This window comes from Gambusia affinis, linkage group LG15, assembly GCF_019740435.1.
Source record: "Gambusia affinis linkage group LG15, SWU_Gaff_1.0, whole genome shotgun sequence".
NCBI classification, from domain to species: domain Eukaryota; kingdom Metazoa; phylum Chordata; class Actinopteri; order Cyprinodontiformes; family Poeciliidae; genus Gambusia; species Gambusia affinis.
The window spans coordinates 667290-684568 of NC_057882.1; the positions used below are offsets into that span (position 1 = coordinate 667290).

The 17279-nt window shown below is 36.6% G+C and overlaps 1 protein-coding gene across 1 annotated transcript in view; it reads right to left on the bottom strand.

The window, feature by feature from the left end:
• Nucleotides 1–17279, bottom strand: part of slc37a2 (solute carrier family 37 member 2) — a 32983-nt gene that overhangs the window by 14018 nt on the left and 1686 nt on the right. The window contains exons 2-6 of the mRNA XM_044141564.1: nucleotides 8679–8760; nucleotides 7996–8086; nucleotides 4266–4344; nucleotides 4046–4181; nucleotides 684–760 (exon numbers count right to left, since the gene is read on the bottom strand). Of these exons, the coding sequence (XP_043997499.1) occupies nucleotides 684–760; nucleotides 4046–4181; nucleotides 4266–4344; nucleotides 7996–8086; nucleotides 8679–8760 (465 nt within the window). The remainder of the gene's footprint in view (nucleotides 1–683; nucleotides 761–4045; nucleotides 4182–4265; nucleotides 4345–7995; nucleotides 8087–8678; nucleotides 8761–17279) is intronic.

Sequence of the window (17279 nt, forward strand, 5' to 3'; positions counted from 1 at the left end):
CTCAATCATGCATAAAAAAAAACAAGGCAACGCTCCACGTATGTTTTGATGAGGGAATAACATCATAACATGATGTTAAGCTCAAGTTAATTTTACAGAGGGCTGAACAATAAGTCAATAACAAGATATATCGTAAAAGACACCTGATCAATATCAATAGATTATTATCTGGTAGAATTTTTCATAATTTCACTAAAGTCCGATCCAGAACCATACAGCAATCTAGAGGAAAGGCTTTAGTTTCTCAGCCTCTCACCAACAACTAAGCTAGGTTGGTGAACTCAGATAAATCACTCCCTCTTTTGTTACCTAGCAACAACTGTTGAGTAACTTGTGCTGCAGCACAAGCCTGGTGCCATCTTTTGATTCAGCAGAACTAAAAATCTCAAAATCGTGTTTAAAAAAACTCAACTAAGCATTCTTTATATGTTTAGATTTGTTCTCCACTCCCCCTCTGTTCAATCATTTTGAATTTATCTTGAAGCAGAAAACCAGCACTGACACCAGGCATTGTCCATGTGAAACTGTCATGATTTCATGGATCAGTTGATTTCAAATATGTGTCAGTATGAACCATTTAAATGTCGCCTCTGCTGGTGCTTTGTTGCAGTGCTGTTAAAACGTGACAGAGTGTGTGATTTAGTTGATTCCAAAACTCTGCAGAACTGCCTTCCTGTACTCACTTCCCTTTTCCAAACCAGTTGCCGACACAGGCCACCACAGCGGGCCAACCGGTGGTCTGCATGAGCCCGTTCATCACCTGCAGTGTCAAACACAACAGAAGCCCATTTTCATTAGTTTACAGCAGGAAACTGAACATGAAAAGGTGAATGAGTGGAGAGGGAGAAAGACTGTTCTTGTCTCTAAAGCTGCAAAACATGAGCCCAGACATGCATGAGCAGTCATCTGGCTCCCTGTGAGTCATGTGGCACCCTGTGAGTCATGTGAGTGAAGACTCACATCTCATCTCATTTTATTTATAGAAGAGAAAATCTAACAGCTACAACACCTACAATGAAGGAAACATCTTATTAATAAGTACATTTATTCCTAATGTTGACAACGTCATTAAATTTAGTACTTTTTAACATGTTTTTGAACAGAGGTTTGGCTTCTAACTCCACGTTCTCATCTGGGAAGTCATGTGTAAGAATGAAGCACAAATGATTCCTCAAAACTACACTTCAAATACAAACTAAAAATAAAGGATCTTTGTTTTTCTCCAGTTCAGCAGACTGGATTTTAACGCTTCAAGCACACTTTTGAACAAAACTTAATAAATAAAAGAAACACTTGTCTATTTATGGTTCTCTTCTGCTTTTCTGTCACAATTTAATGTGTCAGATGACATTTCAACAAACCACTCAATAACAATAATCACCTTATTGAGCAATGTTTTAATCAGGATTAAACACATAATTGGAAAGTTAAGTTAAAGTTTCCATTTGAAAATTTACTCAAGTTTTAACTTTAAATTAGATTATTTACAATAATCAACAATAATTGAAACAGCAAATTTATGACAATACAAAGTTGCAAATCACCTTTTAGGATTTTTAGGTCTTTTAGGTTAAACCTTTGTGAAATAGGTTGATCTCTATATGTGAGCGCAACCTATCTTACATATAGATAAGTTGATTTGGATACTTTTTTATCAGTAAAAAATTGAATAAAATGAAAGGGGCATTTTTTTTTATAGTCAGGCTTTCTTTTACAATATGGAACTGAATTAAGTCAACTGTCAACTGTAAGAAACAATGTTACTGTAAGAAAAGATAACTAACAAAAAAAGGGTATAGGGACCCACTAAAACTGATAAATTAAACAAGTGTTTTGCTATCTCTTGGAAAGTCAAACAAATTTTCAGGTTTTTAATCACATTTATAAGAGCACTTTTTGGTTTGACTTTTTTTTGAAGACTTTAGTTTCTGTCTGACCTTTTTCTTACACTGACAAAATGAACTTAGGGGGTTATCACATTAACAAAAGAATATCATGTACTTTTAACTAAATAATTTTATGTTTGTAACGAAAACGTGATAAAATTATGTTGGATAACAAGAAATTCAACAACTTAATGTTTATGACATTTAATCATGTTGAGATAACATGATTCATTATAGTCAGACTTGATCTTGTGCTGAAGACGACGAGTGAAATCACGTGAGATCAAGCAATATTATATAATATCACAGAGATCACGTGAGACAATCATTTTTTGTCTCAACTTGAATAACGTATTCAAGTTGAGACAACATGATTCAATTTAGTCAGATTCATTTCCCTCTGAAGAGGATCTAGTGAGATCAGGGGATCACGAGAGATTATGGAAGATCACCAAGCAGTTTTACACATTAAACTATAGATATTTGTTTTTCTCTGCAGGGAACAATTGGTATTTAAGAACTGCACTGAAACAAATGGCTGTAAAAACTACAGCATGAAAATACAGTAAGGTGGCTGGGTTTTGAAAATACAGCTCTGTGGTACCTTTTCTAACTGTTGAGTGTTCTTTCTACCCTTTCACCCAGTCCTGTCTTAAAACAGTTAATGTGATGTAACTTTACAAAATGTCTTTGAATTAACGTAATTAAATCCTGGAAAGGATTTCCACACGATTAAATAGCTTTCTTTCAGCATGAAGCATGTTTGTTGTGCTAACTCAATTTTCATGAGTTGGATCAACGTAATAAGTAGTGTGAAGGTATCACTGTAACATAAGTTGGTTTCTGCTGTGGTGGCGCAGGGGTTTAGCACACTGCACATTTGGAGGCCTTAGTAGTGGACGTTGCTGGTTTGACTCCCGGTCCTGGCAACCTTTGCCACATGTTCTCCTACTGTCTGCCTACTGTTGAGCCAACACTTAATAGAATAACATAAGTGGAGCCAACTCATTTTACTTAAATTAGAATAACCATAATAACATAAGTTGATCCAACATAACTGCTTTACATTGGAATAACCTTCATAAGTTAAGTTGACCTAACACATTTGCTTTAAATAGGAGTAACAGAATTACATGGTGCTGAAATAAAGCAAAGTAATCAGGTGGAAAACATTTCCATAATTTTTTTATTTTTTCAGTGAACATAAATGTAAGGGAAAAAAACATTTAAAATGAAAACAAGCCTGTGTCTGAATGTTTCTGAGTCGAACAACAGTGACGTGAGCTGGATTTAGTTACTAATGGTCGAAGGCAGTTTAAATAGTGAAGTGAAACAAAACTCTCCTGACAATGCCTTTTGTTTGCAGCGGTGCTCAGAGTGTGTGTCCACAAAACCTGCCAAGTTGAGTGATAAATGAAACTTGGCTGTTGTGCTCTGACCTGACTTCAGCAAAAAATAGCTCATCTGATCCATGTGCTTCCACTTTCCACTTAGTTTCTGATACACAGTATGAGACAGAATTCTTTGTAGTTAGATTTAATAATTTAGAATATTAAAAGTCTCGGTTTCCAAATGGGCTGCACAGTGGTGCGGTTGGTAGAGCTGTTGTCTTGCAGCAAGAAGGTCCTGGGTTCGATTCCCGGCCCGGGGTCTTTCTGCATGGAGTTTGCATGTTCTCCCTGTGCATGGTGGGTTCTCTCCGGGTTCTCCGGCTTCCTCCCACAGTCCAAAAAAAACATGACTGTCAGGCTAATTGGTCTCTCTAAATTCTCCCTAGGTGTGAGTGTGTGTGTGAATGGTTGTGTGTCTTGTTTGTCTCTGTGTTGCCCTGCAACAGACTGGTGACCTGTCCAGGGTGACCCCGCCTCTCGCCTGGAACATAGCTGGAGATAGGCACCAGCAACCCTCCTGACCCCATTAGGGACAAGGGTGAACAGAAAATGGATGGATGGATGGTTTCCAAATGCACACCAAAGGTTTGCCAAACTGCAGAATAATTAAATCTGTTACCTAGGTAACTCAAACCAAGAAAAGTGTGATATATCATTATTTTTCCAAACAGCTCTTATACAATCTGTCAGTCTGAGGACTGTGTGTGTGTGTCTGTGTGTGCGTGGGTGTGTGTGTGTGTGTGTGTGTGTGTGTGTGTGTGTGCATACCTGGACGAAGGCATAGTAGGCTAAAGAGTGGATGTTCCAGTAGTAGCCGAGGCCGAACAGACATGTAAACAATCCGCTCATCACCATCCCGAAGCTCAGGTAGTACCGCAGAGGAAGGCGCTCTCCAAAGATCCCACTGGGGAGAGAGAAAAGCCCCCGAGTGAGTCGGCGGAGAAACCCAGACCTTTCACCTGGAGAGCTAAAGCCAGCAGCTACCAACCTGAAGAACATGCCAATAGCATAGGCAACGAGGAAGGAGTTATCCAAGACACCAAAGAGGGTCTGATAGTTGCCCTGATCTGCAAAAAGGCCACAGGCAAACTGTTTTATTAACATTATTACATTAAATAGCATAAGTATGTGGTCAAAATGATAAAATATCTGAACACTGTAAGTTTAATTAGTGGAATAGGTCCCCATAACACCTTTTCATGCTCCAAAACAGAACAAAGAATTTCCACAAAATGCTTTAATTTTTAAAAGGAAGCTTGTCAATTGACTATTCAAGATTTTGAATAAATAAAGGTTTATGTCGTAAATGTTTGACTTAGTCAGTTTTATGATGGTTCTGTTGGTTAGAAAGTCATAACTAGATATAGGGTGTGAGCTCCACGGCTCCAGCGCTGGGATCAATGAACTCAAAACCACTGTTATCAGGTGGGATACTCACTGAGGCCAACAAATTAATTTTACAAATTCTAAATTATTAAATCAAAAATAGTAAAGGATCGGATAAACCTTTCACCCTGGGGAACAGAGATTGGCTTAAGAGAAAACGCTGGGTTAAAATCCCACGGGAAAATAAATAAATAAAATAAAAATAAATAAATAAATAATAATAATAATAATAATAATAATAATAATAATAATAATAATAATAATAATAATAATAATATATAAAATAAACAAAAATAATAAAAACATAAGTGCACTGTAAAAAATGAACTTAGGGGGTTATTACATTAACAAAAGAATATCATGTACTTTTAACTAAATAATTTCATGTTTCAAACATAAATGTGATACAATCATGTTGGATAAACAAGAAATTCAACAACTTCACATTTATTAAATTTAATCATGTTGAGATAACATGATTCATTATAGTCAGACTGATCTTGTACTGAAGACGACGAGTGAGATCACGTGAGATCACACGAGTTCACGCGAGACAATCGTTTTTGTCTCAACTTGAATAACATGTATTCAAGTTGAGATAACGTGATTCAATTTAGTCAGATTCATTTCCCTCCGAAGAGGATCTAGTGAGATCAGGGGATCACGAGAAATTATGAGACATCACTGTTTTACGCCTGGGAAAACTTCAAAGCAGTTTTAGTTACACATTGAAATATAGATATTTGTTTTTCTCTGAAGGGAACAATTGGCATTTAAGAACTGATCTATTACAGTGCAGTTCTTAAATGCTGTAAGAACTGTAAAAAAAGGCTTTGACTTTTTTTTTTAAATTGTCTGAATTAATGTAATTAAATCCTGGAAAGGATTTCCACACGATTAAATAGCTTTCTTTCAGCATGAAGCATGTTTGTTGTGCTAACTTAATTTTCATGAGTTGGATCAACTTCATAAGTAGTGTGAAGGTATCACTGTAACATAAGATGGTTTCTCCAGCGTGCTATGGTGGCGCAGGGGTTTAGCACACTGCACGTCTGAAGGCCTTAGTCCTTGACGTGGACGTTGCTGGTTCGACTCCCAGTCCGGGCGACCTTTGCCACATGTCCTCCTACTTTTTCAAAAAAATATGAGCCACTAACGCCGCAAAAACTTTTTGGGGGAAAAAAAAAAGTTGGTTTCAACTAAAATGTCATTAATCTTAGTCAAGTAAATTATTTGGTCCAAAGCATTGCAAATGTGACAGGCGGTAGCACATGTGTGTCTGCCTATTCTACCCCCCGCCAACAAAAAAAAAAGTGTCCTCCTTTTCAGAAACCCAAACCTGGTCACCCTACCCTGCAGAGAAAAACAAATATCTATAGTTTAATGTGCAACTAAAACCACTCTGAACTCTTCCCAGGCGCAAAACAGTTATGTGTCATAATCTCTCGTGATCCCCTGATCTCGCTAGATCCTCTTCAGAGGGAAATGAATCTGACTAAATTGAATCACGTTGTCTCAACTTGAATACGTTATTCAAGTTGAGACAAAAAATGACTTCTGCTCTCTTTCAAATAAGATTTGTGCTCTCTCAAATCTTTGTGCTCATGCTCAAATTTTCTCCTCATGCACAAAATTTCTCTGCACAGAATAACTCTCCACTTGCAAACCTCTCTGCTAGCTTGCAAGTTCTTTTCTGCTGGGTGTAACTCTGTGGCTCTGTATCTGTCTAAATAGGTAGATAGGCAATAGATAACTATCTATATCGATCTAAAGATAGGAGCAATGTATCTAGATAGATATTAATCTATCCAGATATTAATCAATTAATCAACTTCCTGTTTGTATTCTCAGAACTTGTAATGTTCGTACTCAAATCTTTCTCCTCACGCTCTTGCAGAGCTCTCTGCTCGCTTAGCAAACATTGTCTGCTTGCTTTTGGAATCACCTTTATGCACAGTTGCCTGGCAACCTCTCAGCCAATAGAATGAAAGTGTTGTACTGGGTGCATTTGTTTCCTTCTATCGGGTGCGCCTGTGTGGCTACTATCAATTGTAGCAACCTGTGCCAACAACTGGATGTAGAGAGTTGGTTGGATGAACAAGCTCCTGCCTAAGGTCAGTACGCTGTTAGCGACCTGCAGCACACTGCTGGCGGATGTGTAGTGTAACAGAGCAGAAAGCTGAGGTTATTGTTTCTCTCTACATCCAGTGGGTGGCGCAGGTTTCTACAATTGATAGTAGCCACACAGGCACATGCGCTAGACGGAAACAAACGCACCCAGTACAACACTTTCGTTCTATTGGCTCTGTCCTGAGCGGGCTGCGAGAGCGGCCATTAGCTGCTATTAGCTTCTCTTGCATACTCAGCACCACAGCCAGTCAGACACAGTTATTCGTTCAACACCATACCTTCACCAAATAGTCAAAGAAGAGCAAGCCAATATCACTCTGTGTCCACATTGCAATTAAATCACACATTTGTAAAGCTGAGTAAAGCTATCAATCAATACTCGCAACTCGCCATGACAACCCTTGCTACTTCAAATTCTGAACAGGCAAACAGGAGAATCTGGGGAGGGAGAGAGTGCTGTGGTTTTACATCAAAACCGGGGCTGTGATGAAGTTGTACCAAACTGTACCACTGAAAATTAAAGTAAAGAGACTTTGCCAAAATATATTTGTAAATGGCTACTAAATGGTAAAATTCCCCTTCTTGTTCATTAGTCAAACAGTGACACCTGGTGGTTAATTTATGCTGTTATTTTGAAGAACTAGATTTCTTCTTCGTGTGTTTTGTGATGTGCGGCACTTCCTGTTCTTGCTGAGCGTTATGAGTCAGCGTTAGATCCTGAAGGAAACTAAAGAAAATTGTTAAAATAGCGCCCTTGGAAAGCAGAATGAGGTATGAATATGCGCAATTGTGATTTGTAATAAGAAATGTTTATTTAAAAGCAGTAGAACGTTATTGGTTTATTTGTTTAAAAACGAAACTGTGTATGTTGACGAGCTAAGGACAACGTGTTCTTTTCTGTGTATGTGTGAACAATAATATGTTAATTTTATACATGTCCAACAATTCTGTATTTCTTTTATTTCATGCTACAGTTTTCACGGTGTCTAAAGTCCAGATTAAACTGCACCCGTTTGGAACTCCCTGCGTCTGGCTGTTTATTCCAAGTGGCCGCTACAGTATTACCTACAAGTAATGCATTTTAAATAAAGAACAGCACTGAATAATACTCACGTGGAATTGTTTTAAATTATGATTTTGCAGATCTTTCAGCATATTTTCAAATGAAAAACTGCATGAAGCTAATTTGGTGAAGCACTTACCAAAAGGCGCCCAGTCACACCAGGTATCATTATCAGTTATGTTGCGGTACGCTGGTCGAATGACTAATGAACAGTTTCTATGCAGTTCACTCTGAATTTCAAACAAAAAGAAAAAAAAAACAGAACTAGATAAAACAACTCGCATATACAGGAACAGATGAGTCAGATAAAAAACATACAGAATGATGTAGCCACGTCTGTACTTCACAGGTCTGAGGCTGATTTAATGCAATGTGACCCTTCATTTAACTCAAATGTTGCAAATTTAGAAAATCAGAAACTTACAAAACTATGATGTCATCATTTTGGCCTAGCTGTTTATTAAATTATTAGTTACGGTAAAGAGATTTGGCTAATGTGTTCCTTATACAGCAGAAAATGGCCTCAAAAGTTATTGGCCCTATTTTTATTCATTAATTCTTTTATCATTTATTTCCACAATAGCAGAATAACATAAGCAATCATTCATTGCTCATTCATAAATATAAATTTATTTCCCCAAAATCCTTGAAGACATTGTATTTAAAGCTTCCCAATCCTGAGCCTAACTTTGGAAACTACTATATTTATCTTACACTGACATGTTGCTTAGATTAAAAAAAAATTTCTGCAGCTGAGCATTGTCAGCTTAAATCAGAGTAATACAAACACAATTTGCTTTTAATAAACATTTCTCCAGTCACCTTAACAATGCTGATTGGCTTCCTTGAGAGGTGGTAGGCTGTGTAGAAGAGGAATGTGAGGAAGAGAATAAAACCACGATACCTGCAACAGGAACAAATAACACACAAGCTCACGTAAGTATTGATTATTTAAACACAGTCCATCCTTATAAGTCTAATAAGGCGTAAAGTAAGGTAAGACAGACAAAAAAGAACTTCTTAATAATTTTCCATTATTGCATTAATGTTTGAATAACATAAATGACATTTAGAAGAAATAACACAAACCAATCTGCTGTGGGGGATTTTTTTTTTCATATCTGCTCTCCTATGTCATTAAACAACAACATGAATTCACTGAAGTCACACAACAACAACATACACCATGATACAAGGTTCATAAATAAACTGAAAAATATGCTTAAAGTCTTATATATAAAGTGTTCATGTTTTGTTTAGTTTACATGTTTTGGAATGAATAGTGTGAAAATCTACAGCCTACAACTTTCTAAGGAGTAAGTAGGTTACTATCTTGATTATATCACAGGCTGTTTTCGCTGCTTTCACTCTTAAAGATTGCTTGACCATCTTGGGCTGAATGTTTAATTCTCTAAAGTGTTTATATGTGCTCAATTAACTTTTAGTGGAAGTTCTCTGACAATAAAACTTGATTCATTACAAGGCCAGGAATCAGTTAGCAAATCTTCATCTGCACAGACAAAGCATAGATTACAACATGTCATTATTGGGTCGTTCCTGACAATATTTGAGTAGCACTTAGTTAATTTTACTCATACTATTACACTGACATGCATAAAACTAAGCAATCTGTTTGCATGGTAAATTATTTTTAATTAGGAAATATTTAATCTTTACTATTTATATAATCAGTGATACTGAAAGCACTGCAAATCAGAAGTGACAAGGGCTGTTGTGTCAATAAAACATGCTACCTGGAAAAATATTTACATTAGCGGGGGATATTTACATGTTCAGCTCCTAACCCTTAGTTTCTATGACAACAGTGGGGCTACTTCCCCGCTGATTATGAAATCCTAGAAAAACTTACATAGTTCTAATAAATGTGTGAACATCTTGGTGAAGCAAAACTGAGGCAGTACTTTGCAGAACGAAGCGTTCTCTGGTAGGATATATTTTAACATCACTGTCTCCCAGAATAATTTTGTTGCCTTAGCTCTTATTTCCTCCACATAATTTCTTTCAGAGATAATGAGGTTGCTCCTGCTTTATATTCAAGCATGGTGCCAAATCTTTTAAACATTAACAACCTGCAAAAATGTAAATGTCTACAGCATTATGACTGAGCAGCAATTTTAATTTCACTTTTCAACACTAGTTTTTTTATATTATCATTATTATTATTATTATTTTGTCATGCTCTTGGAGGATTGGGTTGAGTATTTGGGCATTGTTGCTGGTGGTATAAAAATCTTATTTAACATTTCTCCTTCATCTCATGCAAGGAAGGAGAACTGACCAACAGGGAGACAAGGACTGAGCAACAACTGGAGCAGATAAACACCAACCACCTTGGCTAGCTGTATAGCTAACAAGTTCACCATCTTCACTGACTCACATGAACCTCATGGACATCCTGATCTTAGCCCACAGTGTGCTATGGCGTTGGTCCACTGTTAGCAGCTAAAGCTTTAGCTTGTCTGGAGCGGGTCTACCACAAAGAGTCCACTTCATTCTTCAGGATCATCAGGACTTTTGGGCGGATCTACCTGCAAGACCACCTGCTTCTACTGCGTCCTGATCTACACACACCGCCGCACAGGCAAAACATCAAGACTAAAAGTGGAATTGTTAGTGAATGGGACCTGAAAAGACTCAAGCATCGGAGGATCTTGATAACATTAAGAAATCCTTGAACTGTATTTCTGAGGAAGTGGCAGCTATATGGCTCCTTCAAAAAAACATTTTGGACCTGGTTAAAAAGTGAAGTCGTTGAGACTTCTTAATGAGGAAAAGGACAAACGGATCGCAGTACTGGAGAACCAAGTGGCCGATTTGGAGCAATACAATAGGATAAATGATGTGATCATCACTGGACTTAGAGTTAAGCCTTGTTCATATGCCAACGCAGTGGCGGCACCCAGTCCTGCTGGTAACCATCAGTTGAAGTGCTTGACTCCACAGAGAAACATGTGGCTTCTTTCCTCCGGACCAAGGTGATAGAGGTGGACTGTGACACTGTGGATGCATGGCACCCGCTTCCGAGAAGGGGAAAAGAAGATAAACCTGCTATTATCATCAGATTCACAAAGAGGAAATATAAGTTTGCTTTGTTAAAACAAGGGAGATTCTGGTTGTTCAGGACATCGCTGAACTGGATAAATACAACTGAATGCTACGAATGACGATTGGGAACCCAGGTGATCGCACATGACACACAATCACCATGTCTCAATTAAACAATACTTTGTCTTTATCAATTATGGACATAACATTAACACCTCTATCTAATGTTGATTACCTGGAACTGAAAACATTTGACTACACTGAATATAAAAGTCAAGACAAGGAAAAGGATTTGGATCCAGAAAATAACTTTTTCTATGACATTGTGAACAACTGTGGCTACTACTCTACTCAGTAATACAATGTGACAGTTAAAGCAGACAATTCATTTTCCATTATACATTTCGACAGTAGGAGCTTATATGCGAATTTTAACCACATCAAAGAGTGTTTAAGCCATTTAAATCAACCTTTCAGTGTCATAACTATCTCTGAAACCTGGCTTAATTCTGAGAAGGGAACTGATTTTCAACTAGATGGTTATGAATTCAGCTGTATTAATAGAGAGAGGAAGACTGGTGGAGGAGTAGCTGTCTATGTGGACAGCAGTCTTAGATATAATATAATTGAAAACATGACTAATGTGGTTAAAATAATTTTGAGTGTATAACAGTTATATATATATATATATATATATATATATATATATATATATATATATATATATATATATATATATATATATATATATATATATATATATATATATATGGATAAAATAAAAATATAATTGTTAGTTGTATGGTATATATAGGGCTCCTGGATCCAATATGGACCTCTTTACAGAATGGTTTGAGAAAACCTACACAACTACAACTCCAAAGAACTATTTTATCTGTGGGGACTTTAATATTGATCTGCTGAATGTAAACAATCACAAATCGACTGAAGAGTTCATTAATACTACATGCAGTCTGAGTCTTTTCCCTCAAATTACAAGACCTAGCAAATCACATCTAACAGCGCTACATTAATAGATAACATATTTCCAAATTTAATACATAACAATATAATAAGTGGATTATTAGTTAATGATCATTTACCTGTTTTTGTTGTTTGTGACAACTGCCACATGAAAGATAAGAGTAAGAGTAATCCAATTTCTGAAAGATTAAGGACTGAAGAATCCATAAAAGCATTTAAAGATGAATTATCTAAACAAAACTGTGAGTCAGTATTGAAAGAAATGACATGAATAAAGCATTTGATAATTTTTTGAATATTTTTAAATAATTATATGATAAAAAAAAACCTGTCCCAATACAAAGTTTATTCATAAAAATAAATATTCAGAAACTCCATGGATCACTAAGGAAATGCAAAATGCCTTTAAAAAGCAGAACAAACTATACAGAGACTTCATAAAGCATAGATCAATTGAAGCGGAAAATAAATATAAGAAATATAAAAACAAATTAACTTCTATTTTACGGATAGCAAAACAAGTTTATTATAGCAAACAGTTAGATAGAAATAAAAATAACATTTAGGATATCTGGAATATTTTAAACAGTGTCATTAGAATAATCTCCAGGCAAACTAGCTTTCCTCAACATTTTACAAATATTGATAAAAACCTTAACAGCATAGTAAAGATAGTTCATAATTTTAATAAATATTTTGTAAGTGTGGGGCCTAAATTGGCTGAGGAAATCCCACAGCCCACAATATATAAAACACTAAATGACACATTAGTTAGTAGAAATCCAGATTCCATGTTTGTCACAGCAGTGAAAGGAAAAAAAATTATAGATATAGTAAACAAATGTAAAAATAAAAGGTCATGTTCTGGGTGAGAGGCAGGGTATATTTATTTATTTATCTTCAAAAGAACACTTAACACTGGAACTGATGAAATAAACAAAACAGCTAAAAACAAAAATAGAATGGATTCTCAGTCTCCATTAACAAAAATGTACTTGAATAAAAACTACAAAGTGTAAATAAATACTGCATTCAACCAAAAGAGTGCAGATTATGAAGTCTGTAAACCATATTGTCCTTCAGTAATTATTAGATTTAAATAGAGAAGATGGAACATCGACTACCTGATGTAATAGTTCACACTACACGTTAGTTCACTCCTACATTTTCCCCTTATGATTGTTGCTTGTGATTTCGTAACCAATCATCCTGTAGTGTGTGGTGTGTTACAGTAGATCATTGTGGCTGCTCTGATTTAAATCAGGGGTTTTCCCCAACGGGGAGAGTAAATGCAGCCTATTGAATGTGACAGGTAACCAATCAGAAAGCCGGATTCTCCTCCTGCTTTCTGAGGGGAAATTACAGAAGGGAATCCCAAACAGCTGACACGGTGCAACCCGAATTCCAGCGGACATTGGAGATGATATGTGGAAACAACATTAATGTTTATAAAACATTTGGTGTAAAGAATATAGAAATGAGAGGGGAGGAGTTGGAGCCAAATTGCTAGGCAATTAATGAACCCGGTAACTTTTCAGCTGTTCTTCGTTAACGTGACATAAATAGGTTCTAATGATTTTCATTCAGTCAGGACGTTACGCTGAAACTAGAGCCACATGCACTGCAGGTAGATTGTAGTAAAGCATTGATTAATGCCTGGTTTTAAAATGAGTTCACTGGACTTGTGGCCATTATTTTGTACCCATTGTTGGACACCACACGGCCCGATGGAACCCGATAGAACCGTTATACCTAGGATTTCTGTGGGCTAATGTTTGGTCTCAGGTTTTGAAAATGGGCAGACAATCGACCGACAGCTCTAAGATGGTGTAGTGTGAACTGGACATTACACTGAGGAGATGAGGAAGGGAGGGTCAGTGGAGAGCAGCGGAGTTGAGCCTTTTTTCATTTAGTGTCATCAACAGAAAGAGAAAAAGGCTGGAAGAGACGATAATGCAGATAATTAAAATTAATTTATCGTATATATATATATTGCAACAGGCATTTATATATGTATATATATATATACACACATATATATATACCTCTTTGGATGTATGTAGAAAGATGAACTCTGCAACATCCATCTAAATAATTTACTGTTAGTGTTCATAATGATAAGGTTGATTTGGAGTTTTAGCTTGCTACACTGAAAAAAATACCTCTTTGGATGAACATAAAAAAATCATGGAAAGGTTTTCCACCTGATTACTTTGCTTTATTTCAGCACCATGTAATTCTGTTACTCCTATTTAAAGCAAACGTGTTAGGTCAACTTAATTTATTAAGGTTATTCCAATGTAAAGCAATTGTGTTGGATCAACTTATGTTATTATGGTTATTCTATGGGTGATTCTAAATCAAATGTTTTGGCTCAACTTAATATATTATGGTTATTCTAATTTAAATAAAATGAGTTGGCTTAATTTATGTTATTACGGTTATTCTATTAAGTTTTGGCTGAACTTAATATATTATGGTTATTCCAATTTATAGCAAATGTGTTGGCTCAATTTAATTTATTAAGGTTGATTCAACTCATTTACTATAGTTGGACCCAATGTAATTTAAAAGAGCCAGCCCAACTAATTTTCAATGCTTTGGACCAAATAATTTACTTGACACATATTAATGGCAATTTAGTTAAAACCAACTCTTTCTTTTTTCCTCCAAAGAGTTTTTGTGGCACCAGTGGCTTGTATTTTTTTGAGACAGTAGCCAGACAGGATGAGGACATGTGGCAAAAGTTGCCAGGACCGGGAGTCGAACCAGCAACATCTGCCTTGAGGACTAAGGCCTCCAAACGTGTAGTGTGCTAAACCCCTGCGCCACCACAGTACACCTAAGAAACCAACTTATGTTACAGTGATACCTTCACACTACTTATTAAGTTGATCCAACTCATGAAAATTAAGTTGGCTCAACAAACATGCTTCATGCTGAAAGAAAGCTATTTAATCGTGTGAAAATCCTTTCCAGGATTTAATTACGTTAATTCGTTAATTTTTCTTGTTTATCCAACATGATTGCATCATATTTTTGTTTGAAACATGAAATTATTTAGTTAAAAGTACATGACATTCTTTTGTTAATGTGATAACCCCCTAAATTCATTTTTTACAGTGTATAGTTATAATAGCTATATTGCCTCCATCATTTGACCCATAACCGCGCCACTGAGGCTGCCTTCTCCACTGCTCTTCATCTGAGCCTGGTACACCTGGAGAAAAGGAACTCCTTTACGGATGCTGTTTTTGGACTTCAGCTCAGCATTTAATACGATCATCCCCCAGAATCTGGTATGCAAATTAGTTCCCTTGGGCCTCAACACTCAACTATGCAACCGGCTGCTGATCCTCCGTACAGAAAGAACTAAGTCTGTCCATGTGGGTAATAACAGAGGTGGGACCAAGTCAGTGTTTTGCAAGTCTCAAGTAAGTCTCAAGTCTTTATCCTCAAGACAGGCAAAAGTCGAGTCAAGTCCCAAGTCTGAAACTTGGAATTTCAAGTCCTTTCGAGTCTTTTTTTTAACAATGTTGCAACTGTGAGCTGAACACAAAATATGTATATAAAAAAGACAGTAGACTTAATGCACTGACTGCAGCAGACAATCTATTTATTGTCAATATAATTTCCCGACATAGATCTCTTCAAATACACCATCCATCCTCTGATGGAACTGGCCCCGGTTCAGCTTAATGATGTGGATAGAGAGAAACTCTCTTCCCTAAGCTCAGGTCCAGAACCTGCTTTCTGATTCACAGCCCAGATTCCAGAAGAGTTTAGTGGGAGGGGGGACATTAGATTATTTTGAGGGGCAGACTAAACTAGCTTTTACTTTAATATAAATACATAAACAAATCTTTATGTAACATTTCAAATATGATACTCAGGTTTATTAACACAAAATAAACAAGGATATAAACAGTGGCATTTATAAAATGCTGAATAATTCAGCTCAAACTAGTATGAACATTATTTCATATGTTACAGAAGTTACTCAAGTAAAAGAAAAAAATATCGTGCAGTAAAACTACTCTTATAAGTACCTTTCTTCCCAAAAAATTACTCATGTAAATGTAACCAATACTACTGACTTTGGAACATAGATAAATAATACTTGTAGCCTATTTTGTTAACAAGCTTAATGTGATATACTGGCATTAGCTAGTCATAATGTACCTAATATTACCTGCATCCAACAAAATTAATCAACTTATTCAGTACATTTGGGGGAAAGAACTGTGCAAAGTTCTTTGTCTTTTGCTGGTTTGCATTTAACACACTAATGCAGCTCTGCACAGCAGCAGCAGGTCTCTAGCAAGAGCTCATGCTGAGTTTAAAGACAGCTCGGAAAAACACGTTATGACTGAGCGTAATTAATTAATGGGGCTCACTTTTTAAATAATATGTTTACCCAAATTTTAAATTTAGGGTAAAATATCAAGTCTTTTCAAGTAAACAGGTTCAAATCCAATTCAAGGCCAAGTCTCTTAACATATTTTTAAGTCAAGTCTAAAGTCTTACTATTAATAACTCAAGTCCAAGTCATGTGACTCAAGTCCTCACCTCTGGGTAAAAGCACCTTCAATGTCATTTCTTTGAACACTAGCTCCCCTTACGGCTGTGTCAGTCGTAAGCGGAGCTTACTGATGTAAACTATGGATGACTTGGGCATCCATAGTTTACATCAGTTTACAAATGGCGTGATGATTCACGAATCTCATCCCAGATTTAACACCAGTCACATAATAAAATATGCAGATGATTACAATTGTGGGTCTCATTCAGTATAACAATAAAGTGGATTACAGAAACGAGGTACAACATCTTGTGGACGGATGTAGAATAAACAATCTGCTCCTGAACGTCAACAAGACAAAAGAGATCATTGTCGACTTTAGGAGGTCTCAACCCAGCGACACATCACTTCTCATCAACAACAGAGTAGTGGAGATCATCAGCAGCGCTAAGATCCTGGAGGTTCACATTACAGACAACCTTGGCTGGACACCGCATATCACTTCCCTGGAGAAACAGGCACAGGAGTGCCTGCACTTTCCGTGACAAATGAGAAAGGCTTTCCTCCCCCTTCCCATCTTTTCCACTTTCTACAGAGAAATCATTGCGAGCCTGCTGACCGATAGTGTCTCCATCTGGTCTGGTAGCTGCAAGGAGTCAGACTGGAAGTCTCGAGTGGTGGAGACAGCGGACAGGATCTTTGGGACCACATATCCCATATCCAGAACTTTGCACACAGACGCTGCTTAGCCAGAGCAAACCAGATCCTCTCCAATTCCACTCATCTTCTTCATATTCTGTTATATATATCTAACAATATATTCTTATTTGTATATTTGTGTAATTATAATT